The following is a 13,250-nucleotide window of genomic DNA, read 5'->3' as shown; positions in this document are numbered from 1 at the left end:
TGTGTGTGTGTGTGTGTGTGTGTGTGTGTGTGCGCGCGCGGGCATGTATGTGTGTTGCACACACATTGTTACAAAGCATTTTGTGTGTTTGTGTGTGTGTAGCAGTACATTTACATAATGACACTATCGTAACTCATTACCACACTTTTCTTAACCTTGTCCTCTATGACAGTGCACAGTCTCTCAGACTACAGATAAAGACCCCAGCGTGGACAAAGATCTGAGATATTTAAATTAAAAAGACAAAAAAAAAACTTCAGCATTGCAGATCTGCCTTAATGAACCAATGCATAATTCAGAGGATTGTATTTTTTGCTTGGAAGTCCTGGGTCTTGCAGCTGATCCACAGCTGGTCCAGATGCTGTAATAATCCGCCGTCGTTGTTCAGCGACGCGTGGTCAGGACGTGACCGATTCGGTCTGTCCGCGTTCGCCGATTACCCTGATTCACGAGCGGAGAGTTCCCAGAACCCTGTGTCTCCCTGAACTGCCCTGTGTCTCCCTGAACTGCGCTGTTTCTCTCCGGTTCTGTGAAACGTGTTTAACGTGTTACAGTAGTGCAGACAAAGACTTAACGGGGTCAGAGGTCAGAGGTCAGAGGAGAAGGCCGTTTATCTTTGAGCGGCGCAAAAAGCACAGCCCATTGTGCTCCGTCCACCGCACAAAGATGAGAGGTTCAAAAAACGACAAATAAACGATAATAAATGATTGATGAGAATAAATCATTGATACAAATGCACAAGAGGTCCTTTATTTCCTTCTCTGTGTACCTCACTGGAATCTCCAGGAACGTCAGTTAAATTCGGTTCTGTTCCACGTAATTAGTCTGTGCATCTAGTGACTAATAGTTCATTCCTCTGTCGTGTGTGCGTGTGTATGTGTGTGTGTGTGTATGTATTTGTGCGTGCGTGTTTGTGCGTGTCACAGTTTCCTTGCAGGACATCAACATGAGGAAAGCCTTCAAGAGCTCCACCATCCAAGACCAACAGGTGGTGTCCAGGAACTCCATACCCAACCCAGTGATGGAGATGTACCAACGCTGCGATAAGCCCCCACCCCTCAACATCCTTACACCTTACAGGTTTGACCTTTCACCCTACGTACAACCCGCTACGGTTGGCCAAAGAGTGAGGTGACCGTCGGAATAGCAGCCAAACATTTTAGCGTCTTAGTAATTTATGCCTTTGCCTCACCCTCTCTTTCCCTGAAAGCACAGATGAGTCAGTTGTGTCTGAGTTAAACGTGTATATGGGGTCATTTCTCATGACGGCACTAATAATCATAAACCCTGATATCAGACTCTCGATTATTTTCACATATGAAATGGAGTGCGGCGGCCCGGACGTGCTCGTGTTTTTAATGGATCCGAATCGAACGTACGTGCTTCGGTCGGTTCGGTTCCTGTCATGTTTTTCGCCGTAATCTCCGGATTCCGCGTCCTAAAAGCTTGTTGGGTTTGTGCCGTAGGATCGGGTTCGGGCTCAGTCCGCTGCTCTCTGTGTTTCAGGGACGACAAAAAAGACGGTCTCAAGTTTTACACAGATCCCTCGTACTTCTTCAACCTCTGGAAGGAAAAGATGCTTCAGGCCACAGAAAACAAGAGGAAAGAGAAAAGGAGACAGAAGGTGTGTCTTCAAGTCTCTCTCTCTCTCTCTCTCTCTCTCTCTGCCTGTCTCTCTCTCTCTGCCTCTTTTTCTCCTTCATTCTCTCCTGTTCGCTGTCTCTCTCTATCTCTTTCACTCGCCTCCTCCCTCTCTCTCTCTGTCTCGATAGCTCCCTCCATTCCGACGTTTTTTTCTCTTAATGAGGACTGTCAGAGTTACCAAGCTGCTCCTTTTGGACGGCGCGCTCTCCAGCTAATCCGGAGGATGAGAAAGTTTGTGTTTTGACAGGAGTTCTGGAAAAGGAAAGAGAGAAAGCAAAAAGCCAAAGGGAGGAAAGTCTGTGAGAATGAAAGAGAAAGAGCAAGCAAGTGAGAGAGAGAGAGACTTTCATAACTAGGTTCCCTCTCCACTGCCTGAAGTATCTCTTAAAGAGAAATATTTTGTGGTTGTTTGAAATGGGATGTCTGGCTGCATTAGGGCTTGTTAGTTGATTCTTTTGAGTGGTGCAGATGGCGCCCCGTTCTGTCACTCTCTCTCTCTCTCTCTGTCTCTCTCTCTCTCTCTCTCTGTCGCTTTGCTTCTCAACACACAGCAGCTGGTCTGTGGGCAAGAATGAAACTAAACCCTGAAGATCCAAAATGGAGTTACATGTTTGTGATGGAGTTTTTGAGCTTTACACAGTTTTGCAGAGAGCACGTTGGAAAACCAATTCATTTTGTGTGGTAGTTAAACATACATTTTGCGTGGAAAACTCTTTCTAAATACTCTTCTTACAAAAAAAAAAAAAGCAAATGATTATGATTAACACGGCGACTCAGCAACAATCAGGATACCGGTTTTTGTAAAAGACGTTTGTCCTGAAATAACTGCACATCAATACCCACATCTCGTCACAACTATCAGTACAGCATGATAACACATAAATCTGAGTTATGTCCATAAATTGACAATGCTAGTACGTGTTTAAAAACGCTATTCCTCCAAATGACAAGCGCTGAGGAGAACTGGAACAGGGCCCAGCCATTCAAACGCTCAGATGATTATTAACTGACCCAGGTCTGCGCACAGCTCGGTCGAATATTTTATTTTATTTTTTTTTGTTTCTTTTCTGGTTCTCTCCAAAAATCAGCAAGAACAGAAGCACCTGGAGGACCCGAGCAGGGAGGTGAAGAAGGTTCGCAAGGCGAGGAACAGGCGTCAGGAGTGGAACATGATGGCGTACGACAAAGAGTTTCGCCCGGACACCCGTCTCACGCCCTCCCCGTACCACGGCATGTCCTCCGAAGGATCTCTGTCGCCTGACAGGTAAGCCGGGGGTCACCCGAAAGGTTAAAGGTCAGAGACCGTGGTTCTGATGTTACTGTCACTGTGGCGCGGAGCTTGTCGCAATTCAACCCTAACGCAGAGCATCACCATTGGGGAATTTGGTGTGCACTCTACTGCCCTCTGCTGGAAGGCTCCATGCAGTGCACCACATAGAGATCTCAGACCTGATGGAGCCTGTGAACCTGGTCAATAGCCCCAGTGTGAGATCATCAAGTGTATTAATAAAATAATAAAAAAAAATCATATCAGTGCATGATGTTTGGCAACTCCAGTGATCTTCAGCATGTCTGCTTTCACTGTTTCCTTATTTCATTTTGAAGGGTTGCTAACTTGTGTTCAAACAGTTCGCTGGAACATGCATCCAGTGTCATATCTTCTTTTTCAACTGTTTCTCTCTCTCTCTTTCTCTCTCTCTCTGTCTCTCTCTTTCCCTCTGTCTCTCTCTCTCTGTCTCTGTCTCTCTCTCTGTCTCTGTCTCTCTCTGTCTCTCTCTCTCTCTCTCTCTCTTTCCCTCTGTGTCTCTCTCTGTCTCTCTCCCTCTCTCTGTTTCTCTCTCTGTCTCTCTCTCTCTGTCTCTGTTTCTCTCTCTGTCTCTCTCTCTCTCTGTCTCTCTCTATCTGTCTCTCTCTCTGTCTGTCTGTCTCTCTCTCTCTGTCTCCTGACAGATCTGGCATGTCTGATGAACACTCATACCCGGCTAGTCCGAGCCATCCTAACCAGGAGCCAAGTGGACCAGGTGTCGATGGAAAAGATGCTGGTCCAACCCAGACTCAGTCACTGGATCGGGCCTACAGACCCCCCGCCTCTGCTGCGGCAGCGGCCGCTGCCCGTCAGCACTCCCTGGGGCGTGTCCAGGCCCATCACGGACCCCAGCCCTCAGACTCCGCCCTCAACGGACCACGCCCGGCTGCCGCCAAAGAGTATGGGTGCGTGAACAGAACTTCCGATACAATAAATTCTCAAGAGACAAGATCACACTCTGATATCTATTTAAACCCATATGTCCTCAGAACTGCTCAACTCTTGTTCAGTTTTGGACTGAACTTTATTCATATCCGTCTTTTAATGATGAACCTACTGTGCATGTTATGTCTTAATAAGAATAGCAAATAAAAATTCAAAGTTTAAACAACAGATGGATATATGTGCATGTCTGGTATTTCAGAAACCAACACTTTTACCTCGCATCTTTATGTGAAGAGACAAAATTGAGTTTAAATGTCTTTATTTTTGAATTGTACATATTAATTGCTCAAGAACTGTCAGTCATGCACCTCTCACCTTTGAAAATTGTATTTGTGTTTTGCGTTTGTTCTGAAATTCGAACTTTCGAAATCGGCGAAACTCCCCGGTGACTCCACTGTGTCTCCTCTCTGCTCCACAGCGGTCATCAGATGCCGGAACATTTCGTCCCCCCCGCCCCTCCCCCACCTCCTCCCCTGATCCCCTCCGCTCAGACCGCCTTCGACAGCACGTCCGGGCCCCCGGCGCTGGCTCCCGGCACGGTGGCCGCCTTGTCCCGCCCCTACAGCCCGGCCCCGCCCCCGGCCCCGCCCTCCGCCTACGCCCCCTCCCCTTCCCACCCGGCGTCGGGCGGCCCGCCCGCGGCCCCTCCGCCGCCCCCTCCGGGACCCCCCACCCACGTCCCGTCCCCCGCCCGGGCGGCCCACCCGTCCGGAGAGTCCACCCTCCCCAGGAAGGGCCAGGTGCCCCTCATCCCCATGAGCGACGCCAGGAGCGACCTGCTGGCCGCCATCCGCAGAGGTGAGAGGACGAGCCCGGCGAGAGAGTCAGACGGGATTTAGAGTCTAGATATGTTTAGTCTCCATCCCCTCAGCCAATGAGGTGCCTAGATAATATAATAATCCCATAGTATTCCCAACAAGCGATGTTCCTTATTAAATTCCCGTCACCGTTCGGTAGTGCTAAACGTGCTACGTGTGTTAAGGAAAGTGAATCTTAACGCGTTAAAAAAAAAAAAGCACTGAATTTGTCTGACTCCTCAGAGATAGAATTATCGGTTACAGAGTATCCCTTAGAATCCTCATAAGAATCAAAAACGCATTTGGCACGTAGACTTTTTTTTTATTTTTAGATTTAAAAAAAAAAAAAATCATTTATAGGCCACCTGGAGCCTATAGTGAATCTAGTCGGTGTACTGGAACAGAACCTTCCAGAATGGCGTAAAAACTGATCCGTTAAGCATGAGAGAGCTGAATGTCTTTTTGTCCACCTCGTATCAGGTATCCAGTTAAGGAAGGTGCAGGAGCAGCGAGAGCAGGAGGCGAAGAAGGAGCCGGTCGGCAACGACGTGGCCACCATCTTGTCCCGTCGCATCGCCGTGGAGTACAGCGAATCGGACGAAGACTCCGAGCCTGAGGAGAACGAGTGGTCTGACTGAGGAGAACGAGTGGTCTGACTGAGGAGGGGTTTGGATAGAAGGAATGCAGAGAGAGAGAGAGAGAGAGAGAGAATAGTCGAGACTACTCATGTACTCACTGCTGCTATTACCATGATAACAGGACACAAACACACACACACACACACACACAACCTCGTTCAGAACAAGAAGTTCTGTTGGTGGGGAGATGACAGAGCGAGAGAGAGAAAGAGAGAGAGAGGGAGAGAGCGAGAGAGCGAAAGAGAGAGAGAGAGAGAGAGAGAGAGAGAGAGAGAGAGAGAGCGTGAGAGCGAAAGAGAGAGAACGAGAGAGAGAGAGAGCAAGAGAGGGAACGAGAGAGAGAGAGATTGAGAGAGAGTGAGCGAGAGAGAGAGAGAGCGAGAGAGGGAAAGAGAGAGAGAGAGAGAGAGAGCGAGAGAGCGAGAGAGAGAGAGCGAGAGAGAGAGAGAGAGAGAGAGCGTGAGAGCGAAAGAGAGAGAACGAGAGAGAGAGAGCAAGAGAGGGAAAGAGAGAGAGAGAGATTGAGAGAGAGTGAGCGAGAGAGAGAGAGAGCGAGAGAGGGAAAGAGAGAGAGAGAGAGAGAGAGAGAGAGAGAGCGAGAGAGAGAGAGCGAGAGAGGGAGAGAGAGACTGAGAGAGAGAGAGAAAGAGAGAGAGAGCATGAATCATGAACCAGAGAGAGGTAAAGAGAAACAAAGGGAGAGTACAGAGAACGAAATGAGTGAAGAAAAGATGAGCAAAAAGAAAGGCAGGAAGAGAGAAAGAAAAGAGGGACTCTCTCCTTCAAAAGCAAGCACAGAAACCGACAGTAAACAGTATACGACTAAAACTCACAACATAGCGTGTAAGTGTTTCTCTCAGAGTTGCCAAGAAAATCTTTATTTAAAAAAAAAAAATAAAAGAGTATCTGTTCTGTGTTTTTGGAATGATTTTTGATATTCATACAGAGTGGAATATGAACTGAGTATGGAAATGAGAAAACGCATATCCACCTCTCGCAGTCTTTACCAAAAATATTTTCAAAGCAGTGGTCGTAACTTCTTGTGTTAGCTTACTGTAAAAAAAAAAAAGAAAAAAGAAAAAAGAAAAGAAAAGAAAAGAAAAGAAAAGAAAAGAAAAAAAGAGTAATACTTCAGTGAAATTCCTCTGAGTTTCCTAATTTGCTTTTTCTCAAGATCCTCTCCACACTGTTGTTCAGTCAGTAGAGGACGTAACAAAGTGTATGGCGTTGCTACGGAGAGTTGCTATGGCGACCGTGACTCTTCAGCAACTGTTCACCACTCCCCTGCTCTTCACGGCTATTGGTTATCAGAAATTCATATTTTTGTCACTTTGTTCGGTTGTTGACTGTGTTGTGGTGAATATTGATAACTCTACCTGACAGTGATTTATTCCCCTCTGTTGTTGTTTATTTATGAACGATTGGCGGTTATTCACTGTTTGAGTCGGGCTTGTTTTTTTCCATCTCAACAGTTCAGCATTTTTTCTTCCTCTCTTACGCTTGTGTGTAGAACAGGTCAGGTTACCGATGTTACCTGGTTTGTGGAAAGTGCTTTGTGTGACTCTGTGTGTACGCGCATGTGTGTGTGTGTGTGTGTGTGTGCACGTGTGTGTAGGTGTGTGGGAGTGCACACCACATATGGATGTATGTCTGTTGTATGTGTGTGTGTGTGTGTGTGTGTGTGTGTGTGTGTGTGTGTGTGTGTGTGTGTGGGTATATGTAATGCTGTATGTGGATGTATGTCTGTTGTATGTGTGTGTGTGTGTGTGTGGGTATATGTAATGCTGTATGTGGATGTGTGTGTGTGTGTGTGTGTTTGTGTGTGTGCATGTGCGTGTGCGTGTGCGTGTGCGTGTGCATGTGTCATGGTATGTGTGCGTGTAGTGGTATGTATATATTTCTGTGTGAGACAAGAAGAGGAGAATTATGACATATTACGTTTTTGTTTTTGTTTTTTTCCGTCTCACTACACAAACCTCTGTAAGTTTGTCAGAAACTTACACTGCATCACAGAAACAGCAGAGAAAAAAAAAAACCCTTTCAACTGAGGAAGACACGTGCTCATATAACATATGCTTTGTAATTAAAAAAAAAAAAAAAAAGTACTGTATCAATGTGTTTTACAATTCATTGTTGTATAGATTTTTGTAACACGGCTTGTGAGGTGAATTTGGGTATGTAGGTATAAAAAAAACGGCAATCTATCAAATGGAAGACATGTAGAACAATGTGCATGTATGAATATTTAATAAAACAAAACAAATTCCTTGTGTCGTTACATGAACATCTATATCTGCTCCATATCCTTTTACAGTTTCAGCTATGTCTGTGTGTGTGTGTGTGTGTGTTGAAGAGTGATGAGTGTGTTAAAACTTGTACAGACAGAAGACGATTGTTACTTGCTGAGTTACAAGAGGATGAAAGAAAAGACCTCATTTCTAACTGGGAACCATTAGAAATGCAACACTAATTGGCTGTCTCACCTTGCATGACTGGGAATAGCATGCACCTTTCATTGTTTTACAAGCACTTCGAAATCTCAGAATTCACCGAATCGCTTTATGACCTGGTTCTTGCAGTACAATGTAAAGAATACAGTACAATGCAATGCGTAATACAATAATATAACATAATAATAAAAATAAAATAATATAATAAAAAAAAATGAAGAAACACAGAAAGAATCTAACTCTTTCTCTGAAACCTGGTAGGCCGCTAAGATCCACATCCTTCACATTCAAGCGAACTTTGAATAAAAATAAAATAATTGGGGTAATGTATCATTAAACACAAATAAAACTACCGACAGTGGCATTTTAAGACGTCACGTTCAGAGCACCCAACAAAACAACCTTTCTCAGTTAATTAACTTCAGCTCCATGTCTAGTTTTGCGTTTCTTCTTCTTCTTTGTGAAGGTGAGCTAATGAACCTAACAAATGAACAGGTACATGTCTGTCATTACCACCAATGAATTTAAACTTGGATACTGTTACCTAACAAATGAACAGGTACATGTCTGTCATTACTACCAATGAATTTAAACTTGGATACTGTTACCTAACAAATGAACAGGTACATGTCTGTCATAACCACCAATGAATTTAAACTTGGATACTGTTACCTAACAAATGAACAGGTACATGTCTGTCATAACCACCAATGAATTTAAACTTGGATACTACCACTGTGACGTGCACTTCCTGACTCCCGTAATGACAATGATTCTTAGCAACAATAGCGTTGCTGATTTTATCGCCTGCCATGAAGACAGAATTCATTTCATAATCCATTAATTAAACGTGGACCAAAGGGAGGACAATCTATATCTTTGGACATAGAAAGGTTTATTATTATCGTTATTATTATTATTATTATTATTATTGTTATTATTATTATTATTATTATTATTATTATATCATTGGGATGTGTTCATTTATGCATGTGTGTTTTTCAGAAGAATCTGAATACTGCAGCACAGATGTTTTCGGCAGTAATCCAGGGAGCAGAGCTGATGGGTGAAAATCACTGTAAATGTGTTGATTACGAAGAACTTCACACTCATGATAAAAACAGTTGAAATGGGTGGGTTTTTTGGGAGGGAGGGGGGGTGATGAGAATGGTAAACATGACGCTCTCTTTCCTCTGCAGGGTCACAGCGACAAATTCTCTCTCTCTCTCTCAATTTTATTTGCCAGGAGGCACTTTGGGCTGTAGAGGAGGAGGGGGGTGGGGGGTGGGAGGGGGAGGGGGTGCATAGCCTTTCAAAAACGACCTCCTCTGTGCGTTTGGACGACGGTGGCATTAGCCTTAATCAGACAGGAAAGAGAACAGCGCCGGATGCTGTTTGTGTCCACGGCTCCCCGTCGCGGTCGCTGACGTCACATCGCTCCTTCCATCCCTGGGTCTCCATCTGTCCAGAACCAGCCTGGCCAGAAACCCACTGAGCCATCCTGGACTCCGAGTACACTCAAACCTCCAAAAGGAGGAGAGCGGGCTAAAGCGCTCCGTTCCGCTCGTTTTGACAGGCCTGAATCTGGTCTGTCCGCTTTTAAAAGGTGAGATACAGTCATTTCGAACGCTCTCGTTCTCCAGAAAGATCCATACTCCTTTAGCTGTGTCCAGTTTCTTCTCATTTGGTGATGGGAGAGCTGAAGCGCGCGGACGAAAGTTGAACGTTCAATGATTAGATACGTCCCTGTGTGCATTCCTTTACCAGTGAACAAGATTTGTTTTAAAGGCTGAGAAAAAACTGTTCAGATTTACCCTCTGGATTTGGTTTGTGTAATAGGCGTTGTTGTGGGTTAACTGAAAATGAGTCACAACAGAAACCCGCCATCTGAGCTGAGTCTGCTGCTCCTTTACAGGATGTTTAATGCGCGAGATCTGTTTATAACCGACTAAAACCATCTTTGTGGCTCTTTAAGTGATACATAATTAAACGAAAACACCAAGCAGAGATGAAACAGGAATGCAGTGTGCCATTTATATAAACAATCATCAAATACTTACTTACAACTCAAACAGCATTGTATTAATACAGATATCTTAAAGATGGATTATAAAACAAGGCAAAACATGAAGTTATTATTCATGTGCGTCAAGCTTTTCAAAATGTGTATAAAAATATAGTTTTATATTGGTACAACTAGGCAAACCAGACAAACACCGTTAGCGTAAGTATACAGTACCATATCAATTATGTTGTGTTATTTGACATTTATATCATTTAAAAAAAATCATCATAGACAATCACTACTGCTTACATAAAAAAAAAAAACTTGGCAACATACATTCAAGAGACTGGACATCTTACAACGGCGATTATACTGTTTGGGATGATACAATTCCTACCAAATGCTTTTGATTGATATTTCAGTAGGGCCTAACTCTTTGGCTGAATCCACCAACAAACACGGGTAATGAATAATGGTGCCACGAATAGTTTTACCTGTTTTGGTGTGTCACAATTGTAATCGATGATATTGCGATCCTATGAGAAACTAGCTATCTATCTAAAGTAGTTTGCAGACAGACGTAGTGAGTAATCATCGCGATAAAAAGCGATAATAAGATAGCATTGACAACAATAATCGTGTAACTTTATAAATAAATACTTTGAACTGTGCTATTACTATCATTACGTCAATACAGATGTTCGGAAAACACACTTTCTATAGTATATTATTGCCTGTGAGAGTCAATAAGGCAACGACAACAACAACAACAAAAAAAATTACATATCCCCATTCCAGTCCTTGACACGATTCAGGTGTGCATAATTAGGCTATGGATGATTATTTTGGAGATTACAAAGACTTAATTTAAAAAAGGTACAATATAAACTGCCGTGTTAAGTGCTTAAGGGAAGTATCCTAACTCCCTCCGTGAGCGAATGAACAATGTGCTGTTTTGTTTTGTTGTTTTTTTTCTCCCAAGACAACACACCCCTGTGCTCTTATTACGAATACATCGACCAGGGGGAAAATGCCATCAGTAAATCCAGTAAAATGCAGAAGCACATTGTGTTTTGGAAATAATCTTGGGAAGGCCTGCTCTTTAAATAATGAATGTCATTTTATCTGAAAAGTTATACAGTATTTACGACTTTGCGGCACACGCGTGCCAGGAACATGTGTTTAGGTAGTGCAACCCCAGACCCCGGAAGACTTCCGGTAAAGTCAAGCATACGGAGTGTCAAAACACGGAGGAATAGCATGATAGTCTAGATGTATTCCCGCGGGGATTTCTTTGGCAGTCAGGACTGATTGTGGTAATTCTTTCAAAACAAACAATTTCAAAACAAACAATTTCAAAATCCGTACAAAAAAAAAAAAAGATTTTCCCCGTTTTCCTCTCGTTCTTTCTTTCTTTTTCTTTCTTTCTTTCTTTTTAAGTTAGCATTAATAGACATCATGCATACGTCGCTTATTTTCTCTGTCCTTGGTGCTGAATTTTCCTCAATACGCTGGAGCTCTTCTCTTTACGCTGGCTAGGCGACGCTGGCATGTTTCTGAATCTGGCTTGTAAATTGGTGGACTTTTAAAACCCTCTGTTCACATAGGCCACATACATCTTGACAAAACACAATCACGAACTTTTATGACAATCCAGATGATGCATTTGCTGCCACTAAACCTTTCACAGTGCTGCAATAGGCTACTGACGACAAAAAAAATCCACAATACATTCATCATTTTTTTTTCTCAAATTTGCATGACGGAAGAAGCGATAGTCATTTGTGTATATGTGCGTCACCATTTACCATAAACCTTTACTTTTCAGTTCCAGTGTTATACGCTCCCTATGTAAACTACCCATCAAATGAAATACAGAAACCTATCTACCAGATCAGTGCAAAAAAGTTTTTAAGTCATGAAGATCAACCCCAACTAAGTACACATAGACAATGCGTAGCCTCCGTCAACACTATTATTTTCTTCCTCCTCCTCTTTTTTTTTTTTTTTTTACAATATGTGGATCCAGCAATGTGCTTGAAGAGAAGCCGTTTGCCGCTAAACTTTGTGCTTTGACATGGGCAGGCTACACATCACTTGGTGTCCTTGGTCGCATTGTGAAGCTGTAGGGTAAACATCCACAGCAGGCTATCCGTAGGGATCTCTGGATGTCGGGGTTTCTGAAGGCATATATGACTGGATTTATGATGGAGTGCCCAATGGCGGGAAGAGCAGTGGCATAAGTGTATATCGCGGGGTACCTCGTGTCTGCTACCAGGGAGTACATGGCGAACGGAATCCAGCAAATCGCGAACGTACCCAAGATAACAGACAACGTGGAGACCCCTTTAGTAGTGGAAGACGCGTGCGAGGTAGTCATAAACTGATGCTGGACGGCTATCTGCTGCGCGTGCCGGAAGGCAATCTTACAAATCTGAAGGTACAGTTGCAAAATAAGGGCGAAAACGAGCAGAAACGACACGGCCAGCGCGGCCGCGTTGTTTTTGTTGACCGGCCGGCAAATGCTGCAAGTCGTCTCGTCCTCGAGGCAGTTCCAGCCAAGGATCGGCAGCGAGCCCAGCGCCGAACTGGTCAACCACATGAGCACGAGGATAACGTACGTGAAAGTCATCGTCCGCTCCGTGTGGTACGTCAGCGCGTTGTAGAGGGAGAGGTACCGGTCCACTGTGATCGCCAGAATGTTCAGCACGGAGGCGGAGAAGGCGGTAATGAGAAGCCCCGCAGACAGCAACGTCACGAAGCCCGTATCGAGAATGTAGGTGACGATAAAATTCAGGATGAGTCCCAGCCCCGCCAGTAGGTCGGCGACAGCCAGGCTCCCTATCAGGACGAACATGGGAGCCCTCAAGGTGGGCGTATATATAATCAAGGCAATCACCACCGCATTCTCGCACGACATGAGCGTGCCGGTGACACACAGAGCTACGTCCCAGGGGTTGACGGAGACCGCCTGCAGCTCCCAGGTTGGGGTGGGCGAGGCATTCCTTCCCTCTTGTACATCAAATATTAAAGAAGATGTGTTCTGGAGCAGGTTACTCATTGCTGCGGCATAGGGTGAATCACTATTAGAAGAGACAGACCGGGAGGGGAGGATACAGTGAGTGGCGGATGATAGGGGCAAAAAAAAAAAAAAAAATCATCCTAAATTACACCACCAATATTCACTGAAGCGTACGAACTAAAAATTGAGGAAACATGCCATTAGGGCAGTGTTTCAGTTAATGAGAAGGTATCACATAGTTTGGAATAGAAGGGTCAAGTGGTCCGAATCATTTAATCGCTAAATAGGAAAAAAAAAGATAGGCTGCTTGATAATGAATATCAATAAAGATTCCATGTTGGTGATGCCACCAACGTATCACCTGGACTACGTGAAAGCGAATTATTAGTAAGCCTCCAACGATATCAGCAAAGGAACACAGCCCCGCGTGAGAATGGGGGTGA

General features: G+C 44.3%; 2 protein-coding genes across 2 annotated transcripts in view; one reads left to right on the top strand and one right to left on the bottom strand.

Annotated features, from left to right (window-relative positions):
• LOC115829632 (wiskott-Aldrich syndrome protein family member 3) overlaps positions 1-5,330 on the top strand; it is a 5,989-nt gene extending 659 nt beyond the window's left edge. The window contains exons 3-8 of the mRNA XM_030793788.1: positions 927-1,080; positions 1,507-1,624; positions 2,733-2,908; positions 3,595-3,855; positions 4,314-4,693; positions 5,173-5,330. Of these exons, the coding sequence (XP_030649648.1) occupies positions 927-1,080; positions 1,507-1,624; positions 2,733-2,908; positions 3,595-3,855; positions 4,314-4,693; positions 5,173-5,330 (1,247 nt within the window). The remainder of the gene's footprint in view (positions 1-926; positions 1,081-1,506; positions 1,625-2,732; positions 2,909-3,594; positions 3,856-4,313; positions 4,694-5,172) is intronic.
• A 6,541-nt stretch (positions 5,331-11,871) lies between these two features.
• Positions 11,872-12,849, bottom strand: gpr185a (G protein-coupled receptor 185 a). The gene has a single exon (XM_030793990.1). The coding sequence runs from the start codon at positions 12,844-12,846 to the stop codon at positions 11,872-11,874; it is 975 nt and encodes a 324-aa protein (XP_030649850.1). The 5' UTR covers positions 12,847-12,849.
• Between the last annotated feature and the right edge of the window lie 401 nt (positions 12,850-13,250).

The sequence above is a fragment of the Chanos chanos genome, chromosome 16 (assembly GCF_902362185.1).
Source record: "Chanos chanos chromosome 16, fChaCha1.1, whole genome shotgun sequence".
Classification (NCBI taxonomy): Eukaryota; Metazoa; Chordata; class Actinopteri; order Gonorynchiformes; family Chanidae; genus Chanos; species Chanos chanos.
Note: the sequence above shows the minus strand (reverse complement) of the source record. Positions and strands in the feature narration are given on the sequence as shown.

What these genes read in the sequence shown, in the direction of transcription:
- gpr185a (XM_030793990.1), bottom strand. Translation starts at nt 12,846, where the DNA reads ATGAGTAACCTGCTCCAGAACACATCTTCTTTAATATTTGATGTACAA.